Here is a 26,410-nt window from a genome sequence, read left to right on the forward strand (position 1 = left end):
TGCAAATGTTCCATCACCATAGGATGGCCCAGAGCGAATGGGCCTTTGAGATTCAGCCCTCTCTGATGAAAGAGGAAACTTCCAGGCCAGAGGGAGCCCTTGGCTCAGCAACTTAGTAGCTGAGGCTGAGTCTGGGAGCACCTGAAGTCCTGAGTGATGGCTGTAATATTGCAAGCTTTAATTCTGCTGTTTGTAAGTCAGAGACTTTCTATATTTTCATCCTGAACTGATAAATTTAAAGCACTAAGAAGTCAAAATATTTGAAGAGACATAGTTTACATTCCTAGTATTGCCCCCAGTGGAGAATATAAGGAAGGATTTACAAATACTCCACAGCGAGTCCAACTCGCCCTCCATGCAGATCCCAGAGGCCTTAAGAGGTGGCTGCAAGCAAACCCCACAGTGAGGGGCCTGAAGTGGAGAGATGCAGCCTCTTGCAGCATTTTGGCAGGAGAGAGACCCAGCCCTGCCTGCCCCCTGCCCGCCCCCTGCCCACCTCTGCCTCCTCCTCCCACCACGTGGGGGCCATGTGAGTGCACTCTGGGGGTCTCACCCTGCAGGCCGCTAGGACCAATCCCAGTCCAAGGAGAAGAGCTTAGAGCAACCCAGCTGCTCGCGTCCTTCCTGCAGTTTGTCTGACCCATCACTTGCCACATAGGTTTCTGCCTTGTCCCTGAATTCTGGCCTCATTTCTGTGCCTGAGTTCCTACTGTAAGCAGCCCAATAAGTAGTCTGGAAGACTTGTACTCTTTGGCCAGACTCTCACCCCTGCCATGTCTGGGTCTAGAGCTCTGTGCCTGTTCTCCCTAGGAACCTGGACTAGATTAACTGGTAGCACAAGGGACATTCACATCCACATGCCTCTGGGAACCCCTTCACCATGCTGTCCCTTTGTCAGATCCTCCTCCTTTGTCTTTTAAATTATTATTTCCCCCGCAAGGGCCGCCTGTTCAGTGCTGTGCACCTCAGATCCAGCTTGCGGCGCTGGACTGTGCACTGGCTTCCCTACTGTGTCTCTGCCCATATCACCCTTCCCCAGGAAGTGGTTCTAGTCATGGTCCATGCTAGTCTCCTGTTCCTGGTAAAGCAGGACCTGCCCTGTGCCCTGTGCTCTGCATTCAGCAGCCAGGCTGCCCACGGCTATGGGGAATTAAAGCTGTAGCTGCCTTGTGTTTTTCCAACAGCAAAAATCATCTCCTGAGTTTTCTTAGAAACAGATCTCTGGCCACATGGTATAGAAAACAGGATCTCTAGACATGCACCATATATCCCATGTCCTCAGACATGGCCAACCTGATCACCCAGGGGCAGGGGCCTTGCTCTCTGCCAGCCAGCCCCTCTTAGGCCTGCTCTCCCTCCACACCACTGGACTCACTTCCCTGGAAACACAGTGTGGTGGACAGTCAAGGGCTCTGTTCTTGTGCACAACTTTGTCAGCCAGCAGAAAATATCCCAGAAGATTCCTAGGGGAAAGGACTCAGACTGAAGCCTCTGCATTTAGCAGCCAGGCTGCCCACAGACATAGGGAATTAAAGCTGCAGCCTGAGAACTCATGCGTCCTTGGTGTCTGAGGGAGCCAGCAGCTACATTAGCTTAGAAGCCAGAGCAGTGGCTTCTGGGCTCTGCGAGAGGAACAGCCTAAGGCCCCAGAAGACACTAGTAGTCACTAGGCCTCCTCGTGGGTGGATGGTCCCGGCAGTGTCAGGCACCATGGCTGAGCTGGTGGTGCCAGCGTCAGTGGGCAGTGGAAGGGAAGTTCCACCCCTTCTCCACAGATTACTTACCTCCTCTGTTAATGAGGAGCTTGTACTCAGTCACTCAGAAGACTCCTCTCGCTTAAAATTTAAACTCCTTGGGAGGTGCCTGTGGCTCAAAGGAGTAGGGCGCCAGCCCCATATACCAGAGGTGGCGGGTTCAAACCCAGCACTGGCCAAATACTGCAAAAAAAAAAAAAAAAAAAAGTTAAACTCCTCCATCTGTCTGAAGGAGTCTGTGGATTTCTTCTTCATCTCCTGAAACATACACAAAATGATTCGAGGTGTAAAGCTTTTTTTATAATGAATTGAAATACTCCCCTTGGGTGACTTTTTCATGTACCCAATAAGCAATCTGGAAGCTTCTGGTAAAGTCTAAACTGAGCCCCATTCCCAATGAAAAAATAGAACTTGGGACATCTAGATAGAGTCTGGCACTTTATCCCAACTGTGAGAATATCTTTGTTTTAGTTATGCTGGAATGGCTTGGCAGGTAGCTCCTTTTTTTATTAGCTTTACTTCCAGATCCAAGGATTTTATGAAAGCCAAAGAACGTTCTAGATTGTGAATTCTTCAGAAGTAGGAACTATATATAATTTTTTGTTAGTTTTTAAACACATATTTTGAGTACCTCCCAAGAATACAGTGGAAATAGAACAGACACGAGCATTGCTGTCCTGTGATTTCCCTAAATAAATAAGAAAATAGATGAATAAATAGTTTTCCTACCACCCAGCACTAAGTGAGTGCTCAGTGAAAGTTCTATAGCGGAACCCCATCCTCATTGACCAGTCTTTGTCTAAGCTTCTCGTCTCTGAATCTATAGCTTCTTTACTTTAATTGGGCTATGTAAAATAACTGCTGTGTGTTCATAGTTTTTCTGCCATCATCTTCTTTCATCAGTTTATGTCTCTCCACACTCCACAATTATTGAATGCACAATCAAAACAGACTCATGGGCTAGCATGAGTTATGGAGATAAAAGGACATAGTTGCTACCCCCAAGGAACTCAAAATCTAGAACAGAAGATAAGGCAGGGGAGCTAATACAATTTAGTGCAATGAGTACCTTATGCTTTGTTGGCCAAAAAAGGGAGTAACTACTTTGTAAGGGGGAAATCAGGAAGAGCTTCACTGAGGAGGCAAGTCTTGAGGGAGAGATTAGTAGGGATGGGAGGAAAGACTTTGGAAGCAGGTGAACAGCAAAGACAAAGGCAGCAAGGCATGGAAATGCGTGCCCAGGCAAGGATATGAGAAAAAATTCACCATGCCTGCACACAGAAGGTGTAAGAGCAGAAAACTGGGGAGCGAGCCTGAAGAGACAGCCAGGGGCCAGGTCCTGAAAGGCCTTCTATGCCAAACTAAAGAGTCTGGAGATAGCAGGTGCCATAGAAAAGGGCCAATATGGCACAGTAGTCATCAACTACTGATGACATGGTTAAAAAAGTAAACTAACAAGTAAAAAAATGAAACTTGAAGAGTGGGGATCTTAGATTGCAAGGTGCCTCCGAGAAGGTCTAATCCCCTGCCTCCTAGTATAAGTTGGGAACATTAAAAGTTAAATGATTAGATCAGGCTTTATTGGTTTGGGTCTAGGGCTATTGGAAGACATACATGGTAAACACAGGGAGAACTTTCAAATAAGTTATTAAGAATGAATAACAAAAGAGGTTGACCTTTGAATTTAATAATATATAGTATATTTTAATTTATTTTTCATACAAAGAAATCACCATATACACACCATCATAATTCTAGTGCAGTAGTCCCAAGGTGGGATCTATGGTGGTCCTTGAGTACAAGTAAAAAAAAAATTGAGGGCTTCTATCTAATTAGCTCTAACAGAAAGTTAACAAAGAGATTCAAAATTATCAAGAATCTTGCCCAGGCATGGTGGCTCACGCCTCTAATCCTATCACTTTGAGAGGCTGAGGCAAGAGGATTGCTTGAGGCCAGAAGTTCAAGATCAGCCTAAGCAAGAGTGAGACCCATCTCTACTAAAAATAGAAAAATTAGCTGGGCGTGGTGGCACGTACCTGTAGTCCCAGCTACTCTGGGAGGCTGGGGCAGGAGGACTGCTTGATCTCATGAGTTGCAGGCTGCAGTGAGTTATCTGTCACCTCTCTCTAGCCCAAGTGACAGAACAAGACCCTGTCTCAAAAAAAAAAAAAATCAAGCTGAGTTATCTAAAAGACTCAAAATCATCAAGAAGGCTATTTTAAATATGGATCTATATTCATTAAACTTTATACCAAATGTATATTATGCTTTCCATCACTAATGATGGTAGCATGTGTATAATATATAAATGAATATAAAAACACTGAAGAAGACTGCTGGAAAAGGTTTATAGAAAGGGACTGCAATCTAAAGAGTTTCAAAAGCCCTGCTCTAATGATGTTAACTCTGATTTTGGGGGGGCGGGGAAAACAAATCGGAATTCTCAATTAGTTAGGTACATGCCACGTTTCCTTGAAAATAAGACCTATCCCAAAAATAAGCCCTAGCAGAATTTCCATGCATTTGTTAAATCTAAGCCCTACCCTGATAATAAGACCTAGTGATACGCCCTGCATTTGGGGGGCAGAGTGGTAAGGAAGACTGGAATACCTTTTATCTGCCACAGCTCCTTTCTCCGAGCCGTTTGCACTTGTGCGGGTAGGTGTGTGGTAAGTGTGGTCACAGGCATCCTATTGCACACGTGCGAATGGCTATGGGAAAGGAGTTTACATATCACTAGTGCCAACTCCAACAACAAGGTTGGCTCCCCCTGTAAGGTTCCAAAAGAAGATGACTTAACTGTATTTGACTAAATGTAGATTGTTCTATTATACTTAATAAAAATAAGACATCCCCTGAAAATAAGCCCTAGTGTGTCTTCTTGGGAAAAAAATAAATATAAGATAGTGTCTTATTTTGAGAGAAACATGGTATGTGCATCAGATAGCAAGTAGCTCAAGAGGTGAAGTGACTTTCCCAGGTTCTTATGGATCTCGACTGCCATGCTGAGTGCTGCGTTTGAACCCTGGCTCCCCAGCAACTCCACAAGAATGGGCAAGTCCCTTTCCTGTCTGGACTTTGTTTCCTCACCTATCCCTCGAGAAGTTAGAAAGCGATGATCAATGAGGTCTCTCTGACTCTAACACTTCATGATCAGGGGTTTCCCAACAGTATGCATATAGGTGGAAGATGTCAGGCTGGGAAGGCAGGTTCAGGAAACAGAGGCAGAGCATGAGACGGAAAAGTAGGAAGCGAGAGCCACAGATCTGCCTGTGTGGCCAGGCTGCAAAGGTGGCCTTGGAAGCTGCAGCAGAGTGGACAGTGTCAGGCTCTGAGTGGATACCCTTGAAGGTGGCAGTATGGCAGGCTGCGAATCTAGGGCTTCTCATTTGGGCCCAGGTAATGTTCCTATAAAACTTGGGATAAATTATGCTAAATGCTGTGAAGGTCCTCATTCAGTCCCCCAAAGTTAGCAGGAAACACTTTAAGGGTTTGTGCAAGGCAGGCATATAATCTGTGTGAAGCATATAATGCAAAGGAGTGATTTCCGTAACCCATAACGGCGTGGGGTGGTAAATACGGTGAAGCAGGGAAAGACTGGAGTTCTCACTGGCCACCTAGGTCCCAAATGATATTCCAGTCTTCTGAACACCGAATTAGCTGCTTTCATTTAATAACAACAAAAAAAGTGAAAGCTGCAATTTTCCTCCCATCACCTTCCTTTATTTGCTTGTATATAATATACATTGAATAATAAATCTAACGTAATTTCTGGCGTTCTTTTTACAAGTTTTTCAAACAGGTGATACTAATGAGAAAGATACAGAATCACAAGAGTAGAGTTGCAAGCAGAGGCCGAGTGAGTCCTCCGGGGTGGGGGGGACCTGAACTTTGAGAGTATGGGCTGGCCAGGTGGAGAGGCCCAGCCCTTCCAGCCCTCAGTTCTCTAGCCATATCCCAGCCAAGGTCAAGCAGCTCCAAATTCTCTGCCTTTGCCCTCTCCTTATGTAACAGAAGCACATAAGCTCTTTATTCACTTAATAAATACTTAGCAAGAGCTTACTCTGTTCTCTGCTTTCAAATTCTAAGACAGATACCTGTTTTGGAAGAAATTTTCTTTTGCCCACTCAGAAATGACCATTAACTATGTTCACTGTTGGGAACATAGCAGTGAAGGCAGTGTGGTTGATTCCCATCTCCAAAGAGCTCATGGTCTGCTGTGGGGGGGTGGGGATGATTGTCCTGATAGTGGGACAGCGCTAAGTGTACCCCAGGAGGGGCAGATGTGGTGGATACTGCTTGGTGAATGCTGAGCTGGGTCCTGAAGGGGGAGCAGGCTGTTTTTAGGTGAACAGAATAGACAGAGAGAGGGAAGCTTCCAAACAGAGGGAACAATTCCGAGATAAGTATAAGCATTGTATGACCTCCATTAAGATTCTGAAACCACACTTAGTAAGGTTGCTTGAGCTGGACTGAGTAACGATGGATTAAAACAAATATAAATTCTTAAACCCATGTTGGATTCTGTTTCATACCAGGTTGGGAACAACTCCGGCCTGCATTTGACAGATGAGAGAAGGGAAGTCCAGAAAGGTCAGATGACTCTCCAAGGCCATACAGTTCATTACCAGAGTCAGAGCTAGGAACAGTGATTTCCTGCCCAATGCTCTCTCTAACACACCCCTACTGCTTTTCCCTGAGTGACAGTTGAGATTGGCTTTTTATTTGTTTGATTCTGTTTTGGGGTGGTGGTGTCTCTCTGACAGTTTCCTCTGGATCACAGACCTTGCCACTGTGCTCAAGAAGCAGTCAGGTGGATCGTCCCCCTCCTTGGCATCAGCAAGGGCCCCTCAGTCAGGCCCTGAGTGTGTAGCTGGGCTAATGCCAGTATGTTTGACACCCCCCTTGGCCTGGCATGAGCGCTCCCTCCTGGCAGAGTTCGCCCAGCCTAATTGCTTGTTTTGTATCCCAGCTGCCTGACATATGCCAAACCCATGTGTTGACTCGCTGGTGTCAGAGACGATGACACTCAGGCATTTCACATTGGCTTTCATGAGCCCTAGCAAGGAACTGCATTTCTATAACCCAGCACCTAGCACAGTGCCTGTGGCTCATGGTAGGTGTCCAGCTTTTTATGAAAGTGAATTTTAGTGACTATAGGAACATAACACAGAAGTAAAAGTAGGGACTTCAAAGTAAGAAGTCCTAGCTTTTGAGTATCAGCTCAGCTAACTGAGTTCCTCTGGGGGGGGATCTTGAGCAAGTCTTTTCTCTCTGAGTTTTGGTTACTTGATCATTTTCACTTAACAACCACTCAGAGAGTGACATCCCATGCTTACCCTAGCCACTGGAGATGTGGTTTCAGCCTTCTTCTGGCTTACACATGAGCATGTGAGATAGGTAGAAGCTCCATAAATATGAATTATAGAAACATGCGATGATCACAGTGTTGGAAAGATTCTTGTAAGGTGTATAGCAGCGGTTCTCAAACTGTGGGTCGCAACTCCTTTTTAACAACGAAAATACATTGACGCATTAGGAAGGTTGAGAACCACTGGTTTATAGAAACCCAGAGGAGGGGGTGGTAAATTTGGCAACTTAAATTTGGTAATGACAGCTTAAATGGGATTTTCTTTTTTTCTTTTTTTTTTTTGAGATAGTCTCACTCAGTTGTCCTGGGGTTGAGTGCTGTGGCATTGGGCTCAAGTGATCCTCTTGCCTTAGCATCCTGAATAACTGGGACTACAGGCACCCACCACAATGTCCAGCTAGGTTCTTTTAGAGACAGGGTCTTGTGCTTACTCAGGCTGGTCTTGAACTCCCGAGCTCAAGCAATCCACCTACCTCGGCCTCCCAGAGTGCTAGGACTACAGTCATGAGCCACCATACCAAGCCCCACTTAAATAGGATTCTATTGTGCTAAGACAGTGACCAAGGGAAAGCAAAACATGTCAAATATCACACTGGCAGTGAAAGGATCATATGAGCTAGCTGGGAAGCCAAGTTGGTGACAGTAGTTACCATGCTAATGGTTTTTCACCAAGGTTGTCTTCTATTTCGGACTTTTATATTCAAAGCAGCAACTATTTCTTAGGTACATTCCAACTAGCTCAGAGCAGCTCACAAAAACTGATTATTAAATGTTTGAGAATTCTGCAAGCTGGTGTTAAACACAGCCATTCTTAAAAAGTAGATTATGTAAAATTAAATGTATTAAAAACCAAGGTAACAAATACTCATAACGTATTACTTTCTAATTATTGTATTGTATTTTTGCTCTTAAGCTTATTTAGGACTCTTGTTCTCTCTGTGGTGGAAACACTGTCTAAGGGTGTCCTACTGTGCCTCTCTTCCCAACTCTGCTCAGTGACATCTGATTGGTAGCTTGAAATTGACCATGATGAGAGTATTTACAACACAGAAATGGGCAAGCACAGTTAAAGCTGCTTTTCTTTTCTTTTCTTTCTTTCTTTATTTTGAAAATCAGCTGATAAACATTTACCAGCACACCACTGAAGGTAGTCATTAAATAATGGAAGAACAAAGAAAGCCCTGGAAAGCTCAGCACTGATATCATTTCAAGCTTCCCTGGACACAAGCAAGTGTCTTGAGACACATTTCAAAGCCCTCCACAGAGCTGATTTCCCCCATCTCCTTTGCTCCAGAGAGGGCGTTCTGTTAAACTAGGCTTTCTTGAAAACTGAAAGTCATGAAAACAGAAAGGGGATGGAAGTGTTTTCTCTGGGGCTTAATTCCTAACCCAAATGCCTGTTTTGGCAAGAGGCCTTTGTGACCTACCGGCATACAAGGAGTCAACTTAATCTTCCCCAGAATCCAAAAGTAGTCCACAGGAGCCCGGGCTAAAATTACATCAGCTCTGGCTTGCCGAGTTGGAGGCTACATGAGAGCCAAATGGTGCTGATTTAGTGTTTCCCAATTATCGGGAAATCCCCAAAGAGAGAGAAATCAGAGGAGACTGGCCTGCATGTGATGAGGGACAGCAGCTGGGGCAGTCCCACAAAGGAAACCATTCCCAGAGGGCTGGTTACTGTCCAGAAAGAAGCCAAGGGTACATATGTCAGGGGAAGCCTGGATAGTAGCCAGCAGAAGGAGATGAGATCTGTTAGTAATTCCGTGGAAGGACAAAGTTCCAGCAATAAGAAATCCAATTGTCCCCCATTAAAGAACGCATCCCTCAGTCCCAACTGAATACAATTGATGGAATAAATCATACCCATTTGCAGAGATAATTTCACATAAATATATTGGGAGACCTTCAGAGCAGGACTGAAAAAGTCTTTGCTGAGCTTCACCTGCTTAACTTGTTGGCTGTGTAATTACATTTAGACCAAGGGCCTCGGAAGGAAACTGCAGCTTGAATTAGCATTAACCAGATTGTGTGTGGTGAGGTTGGGAGTTGGGGGGGTGCAGGGGGTTGGTGCATTGTGGGTAGTTGTTCTTGCCTTCAGAAAGGACAAGCTGACACTAGTGAGACCAGCTGCTTACAAGCCTGGTGTTAATTGCTTTTCTCATCAAACAGAGAAAAGTTTATCACTCTAGGAAGGTAGAGGTGTGGGCACCTAATAATGCAGAAACTGAGTTTGAGATCTTTTTTTAGTCCATGGGCATCATCTGTAGACCAGAAAAAAAGGCTTCTGAACTGAGGAGAATGGATTAAGTTATGTGGACAACAGTGCCTCCATTTTTGCCTCAGATTTATCTCATCAACGAGGGCAGTCCTCCTAGCACCCCAACTCTTTAGGATATTGACACCCTATCCAGCACCCTCATTTCCATCCATGTCAACAGCAAACAGGCTGGTCCAGACTTGGACTCAGAGTCGTGAGGCCCAGATTCAAGACCTGGCTCTGCCACCACCTGTCAACGTGGCTTCACACAAATATTATAACCTCCCAGGAACTCAATTTCCTATTCTATAAAATGAAAACGGTTCCACTAACTTAGTGATTTTCCAACTGACTTTTCCAGACTAAGACTCCAGAGCTGCCCTCAGAACCTCCCAAAAGGGAGAGGCGTCCACCACCTCTGCTTCATCCAGAAATCATCTTCTTGTTTTCAACTTTGAGTCCTTATAAAAGGCCATCTGCCAAAAAGTTCCCGCTTCTGAAACATTTGAGAAACCATCATTCCAAAACATCTCTAATTCTTCCACTTATTTATTGAGCCCCCATTTTTTGAACAGTGACATAGTATTTATTACATACAGTCCAGGCACGTAGAGAAACAAAAAAGAATCCTTCATCCTCCCCTCAAAGAGCTCATGATCTGGTGGGGGAGGAGAAACGCGTGTTTTGGCAGGGTATCAAGGTGTTTGTGTCGGGTTTCAGGGGATAGAGGAACTAATTCTGATACGGGGCATCAAAAAAGGTTTCAGGGAAGAGGTGTTATTTGAAAATGGGTGAGAATGTTGGGAAAGGGGGGCAGGAATGACGTTTTAGGCAGATTAAAGATTATTTCAGACTCAGAGGCTCTAACCAACGTTCGCCTGGCGAGTTTGGGAAACACAGATGATTTGTCGTCTACTGGGAGAGGGATAGCAGGTGAGGTGACAGGTTCTATAACCCCCTCCAAGGGGGTGTTAGCATCTGTCCTTCTGTATCCAATGCCAGATGGATGTACCCTCTGTCCTGCTCACTTTCTTGTATGTTCACTCCCAATAAGACAGTTAGTGACAATAGAAGCCATTACCATTTAGGGAGCTTACTCTGTACTGGGATGAAAATACAGAGGCTCAAAGAACTGTCACATACCTACACAAGTTCAGAGAGCTACAAAGTGACAGAGCTGGGATCTGAACCCAGATCATCTAACTCCAAATCCATACATGTAACTATACTGTATTACCCTCTGGGATCAATTGTATCTCCTTATAGCATAATATAGTATCCTTAGAAAATAACCTCTGAGTGAGATGTTTGGAAAAAAACCCCAACTGTAATTCTCTCAAGGATACTTGTATGCCTTAGTTGAGGGGGTATCTTTAAAAGATATTATTTTATTGTCTCTGGGTGTAAGAAGTGTCTGAAGGATTGGGCTTCTGTCTTCTGACCCCTAGGGTAACTGTGAAAGGTACATCGCGTTATTCTCTCTTCTCTTCCCGCAGGCATGCATGTGTTATTCGTGGTCAAGTGATGACATCAGATGGGACCCCGCTTGTTGGTGTGAACATCAGTTTTGTCAATAACCCGCTCTTCGGATATACAATCAGCAGGCAAGATGGCAGGTAGGAGACCCTTATGGGCCAGGAAGAGTGAAGGCCTTGTCCTGTGACTCTGCCACATAGCTGCTACTGGACTGATAAAGGGGAAAGAGGATGTGACATGGACTCAGAGGGCCTAAATTCAAATGCCCAGCTCAGCAGCTCACTAGTTACATGGCCTTGTACCTAACTCTGGCCTACGTCCTTTTGGTTACGCATGAAACAATTTCTTATTTGGTCCTCAGCCTGGAACACCTTATACATACTGTCCTGCTCCGCAATTTCTGATATAAAACACTGCATGTGTACCACTTTCTACATACCAGACAGCTCCAGAAATCTCAGTCATCCCTATCATGTGGTCTCCATCCTGCAACTGCATAAGTCTATGGAAGCCATTTGGGTGATGATAGAATTTAGACCTTTGAATTCCTCTGAGAACCATCAGTAGAATGAGGTCAAGCCTCCCTCATAGCCCTCACGCTCCCACCTGCTAGCTGAGTGTCCTTGGACAAGTCACTTAACCTCTGTGAGCCTCAATTTCTTCATCTGTCTAATGGTCATAATGCTCTCTATCTCACAGATTGGATGGATTGGGAAGCAGCTGGCACATAGTAGGTGTTTAATAAATCTTAGTTCCTTGCCCCTATTTTTAATTCATTGCTCTATTTCCAGTGCCTGGAATAATAGATAGATATTAGCTATATGTTAGCATTTCAAATTATTGAATGATGAGAAGGTGATGGTAACAGGGCAGGCAATGAGAAGATTTTGGAGAAAAAGAGGAGGAGGAAAGTGGACTATTTAGGCTGTCAGTGGTGACAAGTCCTCTGTTTTTAATAAAACCAGGTGGTGGCAGTCCATCTGGCTAAGTGTGGGCCCATAAGGTTGATTTTCACTGTGTGTTGGAAATTATTCTCCAGGCTGATTGATTTTAGCACCTCTTTAATCCAATATCAGATGTAAACATGTCCCGGCCGAGGCGATAATGAAGTAGAGGCTCGTCTGTTTGTAGACATGTGTGCCTCTTAGATGGGCTTGGCAAGCGTGGTGGGGGGCGCCCTCCCTCCATGTGAATGGGAAGGCCTAGCTGCAAGAAGCTGGTGGCCAGTCCTCAGGGCTAACCTGGCCAGGCCAGTCTTCTGTGCCCTGCCCTGTACACCTTCCAACCCAGGAAGCTCCTCAGGGAAGACTCCCACTAAGGCATGAAGGAATCTCCTTTTCTATGCTCTGTCTTCACTGCCTTCCTGCTCTGTGACAATGGCAGATGTGACCATCCTGGGCACCAGGTATTCTGACCACATTATCACCTGCTGTTAAACAGTCATCCAAAAGCAGCCTTGGAGAACTGCTCTCTTTTTGCCATGAAACTTGCCAGTCAGTCACGCGAGATGAGAAACCATCAGTCCTTATGCCTTGCTCTGGTTGGTGGCCCTAGGGCAAAGCTCACTGTCCGGTACCTGCAGGCTCTAATTCCTCCTGTTTGTGCTACCCCTGCAATCTCTACTGCCCCTTGAAGAGCATAGAGGTCCTGGGAGCTAAATATCAGCCATGTTTCCTGCAATCAACCTCCTATGTTACATCATAGTAGCCAGAATTGCAACAATAGGGCTTGAGTTGCAGACCAATTCCTACCAATCCATTACGGGTCTTAAGTTTTCTTTCATAATGTACAGGAAAGTTCTCACTTGCTGTCTCATTGTCTGAAAATCCCCTGTTTGTTATGCAGGAACAAGTGGCATTTCCTTCCCATTCTTCTTGACACCCCTTCTTTCTTACATCTCATACCCAGGGAAAAACTGTGAGACTAGAGCTATAGTCTGGAACCATGTATGCAGGTGGACTAGGAATGCAGGACTGTGTCCGACTGCATTCCTCACTATCCAGGCAGGCACCTTGACACCCTCATCCAGCCCCCTCACCCTCTGCACACTCACACACACACATTCACCCACACTTGCTGAAATACCAGATTTCAAGTCTTAACAGGAGCTCATAAAACAGAAAACAGTAGCCAAGAAGTTAGCCAAAGAGATCATTAAAAAACTGGGAAATGGATGTCGTGAAGAAAAACTAAGAGAACAGCAGACAGGAGCAACAGCTGAAACTCAATGAATTGAAAAATGGGATTATATAGAACAGGATGCCCAGGGAATGTGTGGGCCATCTATTATCCCATCTGTATAACTGACAACTCTGCCAAATGCTGGTGATCATCAACTTCATTTTACAGATGAGGAAACCAAGGCTTGGAAAGGGGGACATAACTCATCTTTGGAATAAGTAGCCATGCTCAGACTGGCCCTAAGCTGTTTGGGCCTCATTTAAGAACAAGACCCTCCCACTCTGGGTCAAATCCACATGCCTATCCACAGCGGGGTTCCCCTTGGCAAGGCCAGCTGCCCCGTCTTGCTCACAGCCCACAGCCGTGAGAGTATGCCTTTTCATTATTTGTCTTCCCCATACTCAACCTTTCAGGAAGGGAAAATTTTGCCCTGTAAGTCTGGGCAAAATTCTGTTTGACAATTAAAAAGATTCTTTCAAAGCGCAGATGCTATTCAGTTCTGTGACAGAAAAGTTGTTCTCTGGGTATTTCCCCTGCACCATGGATCCTGGAGAGCCCAAACCTGAACTCTTCCTTCAAAATAAATACCTTCCCTTGTATTTCTTTGTCATACTTATTAATCAGTGGTGGTAACTGACTTCCTGCACCCAACTATGAACCCAGAAAGGGCTGAGTGAGCAGCAAAGTGGTGATAAGTCCCCACTGATGATAGAAAAGTCAGGCATTGGAGCTTAGGAGCCCACACCTGGGGGTCCATCTACCAAGAGCAGGATTCGGCACTAGGACAGGGTAGTTCAATGCCGAATCCTTGTGGTTTCTAGAGGAGGGAAGAGCAAGCCAGAGCAATGGGCCCAATCCCACAGGATAGATTTATCAGGGTAAAGGCAAGATCCTGCCTTGGGGTCTGTCACATGGACTTCAAAGGTGAACATCAGCTTGAACTGCAATAACACCCAAAGGAAGAAGGGACCTGGCAGATGTAGTGGGGTGCCAGTTTAGAAGTCATCGACTGTCACTCATACATTCATTCTATAAACTTGCAATCATCAAGCACTCAGCTAGTTTCTGGAAAGACAGAGGAAGGAGTGTGCCTGGGCTGGAGAGCTAAATGAGCAATTATGGTATGATGCGGTATGGGCAGAGCACAGGATGGATGGAACCCAGAGAAGGAGCTGGAATTCTGCCTGGGGAAGGCTGTGTGGAGGAGGGAAAGTTCCAGCCATCCAGTTGGATAATTAGGAGGAGAGCTCTCCATCCCCCAAAACCAAGTTGAGCAGGCCTTGAAAATGCATCCCAAAAGGAAGAGCTAAAAGGACTTTGTCCATAAAGATGCTACAGCCACTGGGGCAGGGGGGCAGGTGAACAGGATTACCGTTTCCAAGTCTTGAAGGACTGGCAGAGGCAGAAGGAACAGACTAGTGTGAAGTCACCCAGCAGGTAGGTCTAGGCCCAATGAACAAAGAGCTAGAAAGAGAAGGATCCAGACTCAAAAAAGTCCTAAGAGAGAACTAATCAAGATGGGACAGTCCTGCTGTGATGTGGCAATCCCTCGTCACTGGAAGTGTGCAGGTGGGAACCGAATGGGCCCTTGATGTTGATTCTGCAGAAGGGAGTAACACATCAAATTGGGAAGAGGGGACTGAATCAGATGACCATTACATTCTCTTCAGTGGCTCTTCCAGTCAAGCTGTTACTTGACTTTAAACTTTCTGTTTTAGGAGAAGAAAGGACACAAAATTCTAGTCTGAGATCTTGTACACTGAGCAAGCCTTCTACTTAGCTAAGCAAGACCCACCCACTAATCCTTTAGGATGTACCTTGGTTTATACCTGGGCTTTCTTCCCCTGAGCTCATCTGGCTTTCGAGCATTTGGCTGCAGAACCTTTGGCTCAGTCTCTGTGAGACGGGGCAGTGTCAGAAATACTGAGATGTACAAGTGGGGTTCATTAGTACAGATGCCAGAACCAACCTGTTTCTGATGGGGTCCTGTTTGGGTGAGGCAAGGAAAATTCTGCCTGTAGAATCCCTATAGGCCCGGAACAAGAGAGACTAGCAGGGATCATCGAGGATGGGGAACGGCCTGGAGACCATCCTGAAGCAGGCCTGTTTGGTGTTGTTTTGGAGCTAGAACTAGGACCAGAAGGAGGCAGGTTCCTGCTCAGACCTTCCCACCATCCTCAGAGGACAATGAACAAAAGCCCTCAGGATGCTGTCACAGTGATTTTACCTCTGCTAAGCGGTTGGCACTCAGTATGCTGATACCCTTGTCACCACTTTTTAGAGACAGGGTCCTGCTCTGTTGCCCAGGCTAGAGTGCAATGGCCTAATCATAGCTCACTGCAGCCTCAAACTTCTGGGTTCCAGCGATTCTCCCACCTTAGCCTCAAAGGTAGCTGGGAATGCAGCAGACACCACCATGCCTGGCTCATTTTTTAATTTTTCGCAGAGATGGGGTCTTGCTGCATTGCCTAGGCTGGTTTCAAATTCATGCCTCCAGGTGATCCTCCTACCCCAGCATCCCAAATTGCGGTGGTTACTGGCAGGAGCCATTGCACCCAGCCAGATCCTATGATTCTAATTGTGCCTTCTCTAAACTACTTAGCTGTTTTGTAACTGCAAAGCCTTTCATTGAATAATCTATCAGAGTCAGAACTAAAATTGTTGTGACGTTAGAGAATCAAAATGATTTAAGAACAATCCATTTGAGCCTTTGCATTGTACGATAAAAAATAGAGGATCAGAGAGGTTATGTAACTTACCTGAGATCACACAGTAATTCAAGGCAGAGCCAGGACTAGGCTTAGGTCAGGGCTTATTCTGCTTTGTTCTGCTGACTTTTCCCTGGACTTTAGCTCCAGTGTAGTGGAAAGGCCTTGAGTACCAGGAATGCTGCAGCAGAGGACCCATCAGCTGTCCTGGATCCCAGCAAGTGGCTCTCCATTAGCAGTGGTTAATTTCAGCAAATTCTCTGTGATAAGTCATTTTACAAAAAAAGAAAACATAATAATGCTTTCGCTTAGACCCTTTGGTGTAATTTCCTCTCCTTTCTTGTCTCTCCTTCTTGTCCTCCTCATCCCGGTTCTCACCTTCCCTGCTCCCCCTCCTCTCCCTTCAACCCTCCCCGTCTGAGCAGCTTTGATTTGGTCACAAATGGCGGCATCTCCATCATCCTGCGGTTCGAGCGGGCCCCTTTCATCACGCAGGAGCACACCCTCTGGCTGCCGTGGGATCGCTTCTTTGTCATGGAAACCATCATCATGCGACATGAGGAGAACGAGATCCCCAGCTGCGACCTGAGCACCTTCGCCCGCCCCAACCCTGTGGTCTCTCCATCCCCCCTGACGTCCTTCGCCAGCTCCTGTGCCGAGAAAGGCCCCATCGTGCCAGAAATTCAGGTACCAGCCTTCCTGACTGCATCTCACCAGGCTTTCATTTCACCTGGGGGTGGAGGAGGCTCTCAGAGATAGTGGAAAGAGACCACACCTCTGTGGGACCTGGGTCAGACCCTTCAGCCCGCCTTGTGTCCAGCCACCAAATCTTATAGCGGGCGTGACATCAGGATGTGAGGACACCTGAAACACGGAGCCCCAGGAAACCACCTGGCACCCTCCAGCTGATGATAAATTCCCTCCCCCTTCCCACTCTGCCATTCAGTTCACTTTCCCTTTCCTTTTCCTCAGCCTCTAGTGTCCCCTCTCTCGTTATTTCTGCTAAAATTACTTAAAATGATAGGTTCTACCACGAGGAATAGGCCAGAGGATCTCAAACAGTGAGCGTTATAATAAAAATTAAATGAGAAAAACGTGTGTGAGATGCTTAGCCCCTCATAAGTACTCGATGAATTATAGCTCTTAGTAAGACTATTGAACACGAGCTACCTTCCTGCCAATTAAGGATTATTGGGCTCAAATCTATACATGCAAGTGCTTTACTTAATTATCATTAAAGGGAAGTAATTGGGAAAGATTAAAGTAGTTTTTTTTGGTTCTTTGTTTTTTTGATCTAACAAAGCTCTACCAGTTAAATTTCCTCCACTGTCCCCAGCCCAATTTCTAATGGCAGAAACGAAGGCCTGAGGAAGAGGAGTGATGTCAGTGCAGAAGCCCAGGAGGAGCTTGGTCATCTGGCCTGCCTCATGACAACTTCCTGTTAATGGATTGCCGACGCTGGCAGAGCAGGAGTTGATACATTTATGTGTGTATATTCCATGCCTGGCTGAGCAAACACCTCTCTCCACGCGTACCCTGTTGAGTGGCTTCCAACACCAGCCCCCAAGAAGGAAATAGGACCATTTTGAAATTCTCAGTGCACTTGCAGGTTGAAACCTCTCTCCTTTTCAGAGATTCAGGGCCTGTACATGCAGTGTCTCAACTGCCAGGCTGACCTTTCTCATGAAATGCTTGTCAGTGGAGACAGAGCTTGCTGGAGAGATGTAATTTGTTACTCAGTCCTGGCTCAGCTGCTCAGCTCCAGCTAGACATTTTTCCCAGGAGCAGGGACTTTGGAACAAATGAGGGTAAAGTTTGCACCCTCCTAACAGGGCTTCCCGAGCTGGCTGCCTGCTTACTCAGTAGGGGCACAAACTCTACTTATTCTCAGATTTATGAAAAACACAAGAGCAAACTCATGGGTTTTTCCCAATACTATTGCTGGTTGGCCTTTGCAGGTGCTGGGAGATGTAAATTTTAAAGGGTACATTAGAGAAGGTAAATATTTATGAGAGCATCAGGATGGCACTGGCATCAGGAACCACAGGCCTGCCTGTGGTTCAGCAGGTGTAGAGCCTGCTTTGCCTAGAAGTTGTAAACTGTAATTTAGGAAGATTGCCTTGGTTGAGGCCTAATACCTGAATTTCCCATGTTCAAGACAGTGGGGCGAGGGTGAGGATTCATACCCTTCCATGAAATGGATGGAATGAAAAAGGCCCAGTTCCTCTGTGAACACAAGGGTAGAGTCATCATTGTCCCCTGAATAGATATGTTAGCCCCAAATGACCAAACATCCCTTTCTTGAAACAGAACTCAGAGCATGAAGCTGATAGAAGTTCTCCACTTTTGCCATGTCCCCTAGCGCCCCGGCATTCGTTTAAACTTCCCGTCCTAGAACTAAGCCCCTTGTGCCCAGTAGAGCTGCCTGCCCACCACCCTGTTCATCCAACACGGCACTGAAGCTGGGACCCAGTGTGCTTAGCAGTTGTGTGTGCAGGTCAGCCTCTCTCTGCAGGTCAGCCTGGCCAGTAGCCAGGCTGTGCTCCGAGCTCCGCATAATGACTGGTTTGGGCAACATCTCCTAGTATGTGTTATCTCCTCTAAGGAATGCCTCTTCCAACAGATCTTAACTTCAGCACAGTTCTGAGAGGGGCACCATCCTTCTTGCTTAGGCAGTTGTCCACATTCCTCCTGGTCCCCTGCTGCCAGCACACCGGTGTCCCCCGATAACACTCATTTGCTAGGCACTTTGCACACATGCGCGTACTCAAGCTTCATGCTAATCCAGTGAGGAAACTAAGACTCAAAGGTCTCCTGAGTTTTCTAGGACGCAGCTGGTGCACCAGGGGCTCCGTGATGCTAAGTAGTTCATGTGCTTTGTCTCATATGCTCCTCTCAGAAATGCAGCACAGTGAGCACCGTCCTCTCTCTGCACAGAGGAGGAGCCTGAGGTCCAGTGAAGTGAGGAGCCTTACGCAGGGTCATGCAACACGAGAGCTGCCTTCCGACCTGTCTCCCTCCTCCCCATCCTTTCTCTCATCTCTTTCGTGTCCCCCTCCCCCTCTGCTTTCTTGTCTCCTCTTTCTCTTTCTCATCCTCCCTCCTCTGCGCGCTCTCTGCCTCCTGAACACAGAGTCCGCGGGGCCCTGGCCAGCCTCCCACTCTGGGCTCGGTGCCCATCACTTGCCTCGCTCTGTCTCTGCTCCCAGGCTTTGCAGGAGGAGATCCCTATCTCTGGCTGCAAGATGAAGCTGAGCTACCTGAGCAGCAGGACCCCCGGCTACAAGTCTGTCTTGAGGATCAGCCTCACCCACCCCACCATCCCCTTCAACCTCATGAAGGTGCACCTCATGGTAGCCGTGGAGGGCCGCCTCTTCAGGAAGTGGTTTGCTGCAGCCCCAGACCTGTCCTATTACTTCATTTGGGACAAGACAGATGTCTACAACCAGAAGGTGTTCGGGCTCTCGGAAGCCTTCGGTAAGCCTCCCGGCTGAGGGACTCAGAGAGTACAACTGGAGGGAGGACTCTCTCCCCCTCCCTGGTTTCTTCATCTTCCCTTCCTCCTCTTAGACAAAATATAGCCAAGGCTTGTTTGGCCTCTAAGACTTCTCAGTGACCATCCCTGCCCTAAAAGATTGTCTGAAAGTCATGAAGGTGGAAATTTTGATCATTAAAATGAAGCTTTAAAACCAAAGTGGCCCTTGAAAAGCACTGTGGTGGGCTCAGCGCCTGTGGCTCAAGTGGCTAAGGTGCCAGCCACATACACCTAAGGTGGTGGGTTCAAATCCAGCCCGGGCCCACCAAACAACAGTGATGGCTGCAACCAAAAAATAGCCGGGCATTGTGGCAGGCGCCTGTGGTCCCAGCTACTTGGGAGGCTGAGACAGGAGACTTGCTTGAGCCCAGGAGCTGGAGGTTGCTGTGAGCTGTGATGCCACAGCACTCTACCCAGGGGGACAGCTTGAGGCTCTGTCTCAAAAAAAAGAAAAGAAAAGCACTGTGGTGGCATGTGATGGCTGCAAGAGGCTGTGCACTGCAAAGGCAGGGCCCTGGGAACATTGCCTGGCCATTTCACAGCCTTCCTGCCAGAACTTAACCATTAAAATAGGGAGCTGAAAAACAGTTCCTTCAAATTTTTTTTTTTTTTTGCATTTTTTGGCCAGGGCCAGGTTTGAACCCACCACCTCTGGTATATGGGGCCAGCTCCCACTCCTTTGAGGCACAGGCACTGCCCTTCCTTTAATTTTTTTGAGTTATAGGAGCTAAGATTCTTCCTTCGTCAGAAATGCTTTTTGGCCTCCTTACCTTACTTACAGAGAGGCTGGTCTCTGTTGCTGTTGTTGCTGTCTTTCTGTGAGATGAAACAGAGTTTGGCTATAGCCTCACCGAGAGTCCCAGGCTTGCTTGGACTTTGTGCTTGCAAGGGCTGACTGTACTCATTTGTGCTTCTGAATTAGTGCAGGGTCGCTAGAAGGGTTCTGAGCTGCGCTGTTAGCAGGGCTAATCCACCAAGCACTTAAGAGTAACAGCCGGCTCGGCGCCTGTGGCTCAAGTGGCTGAGGTGTCAGCCATATACACCTAAGGTGGTAGGTTCAAATCCAGCCCAGGCCTGCCAAACAACAATGACGGCCGCAACCAAAAAAAATAGCCGGGGACTGTGGCAGGTGCCTGTGGTCCCAGCTACTTGGGAGGCTGAAGCAGGAGACTCGCTTGAGCCCAGGAGTTGGAGGTTGCTGTGAGCTGTGATGCCACAGCACTCTACCCAGGGGGGACAGCTTGAGGCTTTGTCTCCAACAAAAAAAAAGAGTGAGAGCCCAGCAAATCTCTTCTCTTCTTGAGCCCCTTGCTCCAATTTTATGCCCTTTATTGATTCAGAAAAGGTAGAAAGAGGATGCAGAGAAGAATACTGTGTTTAGGAAAGAAGAGGAGGAGGAAGAGGAGAAAGGGAGGGAGGGATGGGGGAAGAAGAGAAAGAGGGAGGTTGGAAGGAAATAAAAGAACATCCACTGAGCCGCTGCTCTGAGCGCTGTGCCCCCCTGTACGTTAGCATCTCACTTAATCCTTACACCTGCGAGTCAGAAATTGCTAGCCCCAAATTCTGCATGAGGAAGCTGAAGCTCAGAGAAGGGAGGGGACCTCCCAAGGATGTATAACTAGGAGGAAACAGAGCTGGATTTATCCCAGATCTTTCCTATAGATTTGCATTCCCCCCACCCCATAAGGGCACATTCAGAGCCAAGATGCCCTCTGTGGCTATTCATGATCCCTTCTGTAGTTCCAGCCACTTCTATCATCTCTTTTAAAAAATGAGGCCTCATAACCTCTTCAGATAAAATGAGCATATTTAGTGTCCACCAGTCAGTTAGAAAGGGAAGGAAGGGTCTGGGCTGGATCTCTGCCCTGAGATCACAGGTGACTAGCAGGAGGCATAGTGGCTGCTAAAGGAGCTCAAGGTCATAGGGAAGAGGTCACAGGGACATCTTCTGGCCTGTTCTCCTACTGCCACAGATGGAAAGGAAACTTTAAGGGGCTTCCCGGCTGTTCATTCCTGTCTTGAACATGTGGTAGGGTATTGTCCACTGGAAAAACAGCACCAGCACAGAAAGAAGCTTGGAGGAAATGGCATTCCTGTCTCTGTAGGTTCTTTCCATAAATGTGTTACACAACTTTTTACAAACCCAGGCTCAAACCTACCATGTTTAGCTTTCATCCCAATGACCTTCTAAGGGGGCCTGAATTCATGAAACAAAAGTGAAACCAGGAGATTTTCAAGCTTTGAAAACTCAAAGCAGGGCGGTGCCTGTGGCTCAGTGGTTGGGCACCAGGCCCATATACCAAGGGTGGTGGGTTTGAACCCGGCCCCAGCCAAACTGCAACAAAAAAATAGTCAGGCATTGTGGCAGGCGCCTGTAGTCCCAGCTACTCAGGAGGCTGAGGCAAGAGAATCACCTAAGCCCAAGAGCTGGAGGTTGCTGTGAGCGGTGATGCCACGGCACAAGAGCTGGAGGTTGCTATGAGCTGTGACGCCACGGCACAGAGCTGGAGATTACTGTGAGCTGTGACACCACAGCACTCTACCAAGGGTGACAAAGTGAGGCTCTGTCTCTAAAAAATAAATAAATGAAAAAAAGAAAGAAAACTCAAAGCAATTTCTAGCTTTAAAAGTATCCCAACTGAGCACCTTTTCTGTGTGTTGTTATATAAGTGATTTTATATTTTTTCTTTATAAAAGAAAAACACCATGTTTATTAATAAAAGTTTAAAAATTGAACAGAAATAAAAAAAGGTCATATGTAATCGTGTAAGAAATGCAACTATTCATTGACATTTCAATTTGTTTTGTTATTTCACATGTAGTTTTTAAAATGCAGATTATTGTATAAGCCAGTTTTTCAACTGAGCATTATTCCATAACATTTTCCGTGTCCCTACTTGGCCTTCATAACCGTAATTCATAACCATAATTTCCATTGTGGTTCTATAATGTTCTTGAAGTGGGCACACTTGCCTAAAACCTTTAGGTTACTTCTAATTTTCTGCTATTGTAAATAATGCTGCATTGAAGTCTTTTGTATATGAAATATTTTCTATACTAAAGATTATTTCCCTGGAATTGACTTACCTGGGTCCTTTAAAGTATCTGAAAGTATTTGTTTAATGTTTTCCAAGAATGTACAATTACTCTTCAGAAAAAAGCAAAGGTTACTAAGGCTCATGGTTTGCCACTTAGAAATTTTTTTCCCTTTTCTATAAAAGACAAGGCAGGGGTCTTGCCTGCAGGTCTAAAAACCAAAGAGTAGAGAACTCACTTACTCATTTTGCTCCTCTTGTGACCTGCAGTTTCCGTGGGTTATGAGTATGAATCCTGCCCAGACCTGATCCTATGGGAAAAAAGAACAGCAGTACTGCAGGGCTATGAAATCGATGCATCCAAGCTCGGAGGATGGAGCCTAGACAAACATCATGCCCTCAACATTCAAAGTGGTGAGTGAATAATGGGATGCCGTGTGCCAGGCCAGGGTAGGACCTTGGCTCACATCACTGAATGCCCTGTCAAAGAACAAATGCATTCCTCGAGGCCCATAGTCCCCTGTGTGATCCGTCAGAAGGCTCAGTCAACAAATGCTGCTTGCACAGCTGCTCTGAGCCTGTCACTGTGCTGGCCACCGGGAATGCAGAAATGAAAGGCCTTGAGACTTTACCTGGTTGGAGACTAATAAAAATGCTCTGCCATGGACCATGACATCACAGAGGGACACTGTGGGGCCTAAAAGAGGAGCACCTCCCTCAGCCTCTTGGTTCATCAAGGCGTCACTCCCCCAAGAACTCTGGAACTGAGTCTCAAAGTGCCTGTAGGACTAGCCCTGTGTATCAAGTAGGGAGAACCTTCTAGGCAGAGGGTACAGTACGTACCAAAGCACTGAAACCTAAAAGAAGAGTGGAGAGAAGTTTCCCTGTGATTTGAGCAGAGGCTGAGTTGAAGGAACAGCCAAAGCTGGGGCATGAGCAGCTGGAGTCCAGGGTAAGCAGATTAGGACTGTGTACTTCCTCCAGAGGCTTAAAGCACGTGAGCAACGTGATCAGATCGATGACTCACTCTGACCATGACCCAGGATGGGACAGCCCAATACGGTCATGTTGTCAAATATCTCCTACCTAATCCCAAAACGCATGTGTCAAAGCCGCAGCATATTTCAGGGGGGGAAATTCGTATACTAATTCCAAAACGTATGACAGAATAAAGATTTGTAAATAGCTAAAGCAGTCTTTAAAATAAGAGCAAAGAAAAGCTCACCAGATATTACGCTATCTTGGGAAAACCATATTGTCTATTCCCTGTGGTGCTGGCACAAGGACAGGTAAATATCGCAGGGATTAGGACATGGAGCTTAGAAATTGACCTGTAAGCTGTAATTAAAAGTAGGTTTGGCTCTGAGGATTAGAAAATCCAATATGATAGAATTATAGACAAGTAAAGTGTGTCTCTCACTCACCTGCAAGTCTGGAGGTAGCTCATCCTGGGCCGCAGGTCAGAAGCGAGGCTCCCTTTGTCCTTGCCCAACTTGGGCCTTCGTGCCCAAGGTCATGGTCCACAGTGACCACGTCAGCCCACCAGGAGGAGGAAAAGGCAAAGAGTAAGTCCTTTCCATCGTGAAGATGTCTTCCAGCAGCTTCCCACACCACTTCTACTTACGCACCACCGACCAGAAGAACTTAGTCACGGGCGTAGCTGCCCACAGGGCTGGAGATCGTAGTCTGTTCTGGGTAGTCACGTGCTCAGCTAAATATCAGAGGTTCCCTCACTGCAGAAAAAAGCAAGCGGGGATGGGATGGCTATCGGTGGGTGAGTAGGAGTTTCTGCCACACACCGTGTATATATAGGAACTTGGTGCACGGTAGAGGTAGCATCACGTATCAGCACAGAGTGGATGGATGTTTTAGAAACTGGTTTTGGGAAAATTGGCTCAATATGTGGAGACCAATTGAATGAAGTCCCCGCTTCACACTGTATACAAAATAAATTGAGATGTTTTCTTAAACATCTAAATGTGAAACATAACACCTTTGAATTGATAAAAGATACTATGGAAGAGTGCCTTTAAAATCTCAGGGAAGTATTTCCTCAAGGCTAAGAAAAGCACAAACTTTAATATGGAAAAGTGGCTGATTGGACTACATAAAAATTAACTCTGTCCATTCACTAAAGGACAGCTTTGACAAAATAAAGAGGTGAGAGCTAGGGGGAGATTCTTATGACCTATAAAAGCCAAAGCCCGTGCAGGTTTCAGCGTGGAAGCAGAGAGGCGGGAGGCAGAGGGTGCCGTGACCGTATGCAGCTGGCAGGACGGTCTGGGCTGAAAGCAAGCAGCGCACTCTGGGACAAAGTTTACAAGTCCCTGAGGTCCCTCCCTCATTTTGCTTGTGGGGAACCCAAGGCCCAAGGGCAATTAAAGCAGTGTAGAGACCTCTACCAGACCTGGGATCTGCCTGTCCATTAAAAACCCGTCTCGACTCTGCCTGGACAAGAAGAAACTGTGAGCTGCACTCATTCGTTTCTGTGAACATGTGCTGGTGTCTGCTCTGTGGCAGGTTCTGTGCTAGGCACTAGGGAGACAGGAAGGATAAAGACACAGGCTCCACACTTGATATGGTAGCAATTAAAAAACAAGGAGGTGCCGTAAAGAATTCATGCTGTCCACATACACCTAAGGTGGCGAGTTCGAATCCCCAGCCCGGGCCCACCAAACAACAATGATGGCTGCAACCAAAAAATAGCCGGGCGTTGTGGCGGGCGCCTGTAGTCCCAGCTACTTGGGAGGCTGAGGCAGGAGACTCACTTGAGCCCAGGAGTTGGAGGTTGCTGTGAGTGTGATGCCATGGCACTCTACCCAGGGGGGATAGCTTGAGGCTCCGTCTCAAAAAAAAAAAGAAGTCATGCTGTAACGGGGCTTGTGGACTGGGTGTGTGAGACACGGCGGCCCCACCGGGAGGCAGTGTGCTGCGGTGATTATAAGCCCAGCTTGGCAGCTCTTCTGCTCGTAGTCTCTGTGGCCTGGGGAAGCCATCTAGCTGCTCCCCTGTTATAACAGGGATGACAACAGTGCCTGCCTTGCAGACTTGTGGTGAGAATGGAATCAGCAAATCTCTATGGCCTATCTGGGACACTCTGGGTGTCACTGTGGGCATGAGGTACAGCCTTGGGGTATGGGCCTGGAAATGGTTGGAGGAGACTTTGCAGGCATTGAAAAATCAAGATGACTCTGTGGCCCACCACAGGAAGGAAGACCTATGTCTGCTCCACAGGTGATCCTGTTCTATTCTTATCCCAGGCATCCTGCACAAAGGGAACGGGGAGAACCAGTTTGTGTCGCAGCAGCCCCCCATCATCGGGAGTGTCATGGGCAATGGGCGCCGGAGAAGCATCTCTTGCCCCAGCTGCAATGGCCTTGCTGATGGCAACAAGCTCCTGGCTCCAGTGGCCCTCACCTGTGGCTCTGACGGGAGCCTCTATGTGGGTGATTTCAACTATATCCGAAGGATCTTCCCTTCTGGGAATGTCACCAACATCCTGGAATTGAGGTGTGTACAGTGTTGCCATCCTGTGGGCCCCTCTGCATCGTGCACGGAGCCTCACCTCTCAGACTGCACTTCCCCCTTCCCAGCCCACTGCAATGAAGACAAGCTAGTCCTGGGATGGTGAGATGTCCCCAGTAGCCAGATGACATAGAAGGGTGCTAGCAGCCAAAATTAGACTCTTAGGAAACTTCTTTTTGTCTTCTTGCACTAAACTGATGAGAATTAGTCACATGAATCTTTTGTTGTTGTTGTTGTTTTTGAAGTTTTTGGCCGGTGCCGGGTTTGAACTCACCACATTGGGGCTGGCGCCCTATTTCTTTGAGCTACAGGCGCTGCCCCCACATAAGTCTTTTTTAAGAACAAGGGAGGCATAACGGACAAGGCCCCCCATGGCAGTGTTGCCAAGTTTGGGCTATTAACACTCATCAAAGTTGGGAACGTTCCCCCTCAACTGACCAGCAGGGAGATGAGCCCAGGGTGGGCAGCACGTCTCTGCCCCTAGAGAGCTGCAGAATGAGTGGTGTCAGCCTTTCCCCATCCTGACCTTGAGTGATGAGGTACAGCTACACTTAGAGCTCAGGGAAGC

At 46.8% G+C, this 26,410-nt stretch overlaps 1 protein-coding gene across 1 annotated transcript in view; it reads left to right on the forward strand.

Moving 5' to 3' along the window:
• The window catches only part of TENM4 (teneurin transmembrane protein 4), a 398,484-nt gene that overhangs the window by 317,369 nt on the left and 54,705 nt on the right, over window positions 1–26,410 (forward strand). Inside the window, exons 16-20 of the mRNA XM_023510159.1 lie at window positions 10,879–10,998; window positions 16,173–16,434; window positions 18,957–19,224; window positions 22,588–22,731; window positions 25,578–25,827. Coding sequence (XP_023365927.1) covers window positions 10,879–10,998; window positions 16,173–16,434; window positions 18,957–19,224; window positions 22,588–22,731; window positions 25,578–25,827 — 1,044 coding nt within the window. The remainder of the gene's footprint in view (window positions 1–10,878; window positions 10,999–16,172; window positions 16,435–18,956; window positions 19,225–22,587; window positions 22,732–25,577; window positions 25,828–26,410) is intronic.

This window comes from Otolemur garnettii, unplaced genomic scaffold, assembly GCF_000181295.1.
Source record: "Otolemur garnettii isolate 467f Iridium unplaced genomic scaffold, OtoGar3 scaffold00001, whole genome shotgun sequence".
In the NCBI taxonomy this organism is placed as follows: domain Eukaryota; kingdom Metazoa; phylum Chordata; class Mammalia; order Primates; family Galagidae; genus Otolemur; species Otolemur garnettii.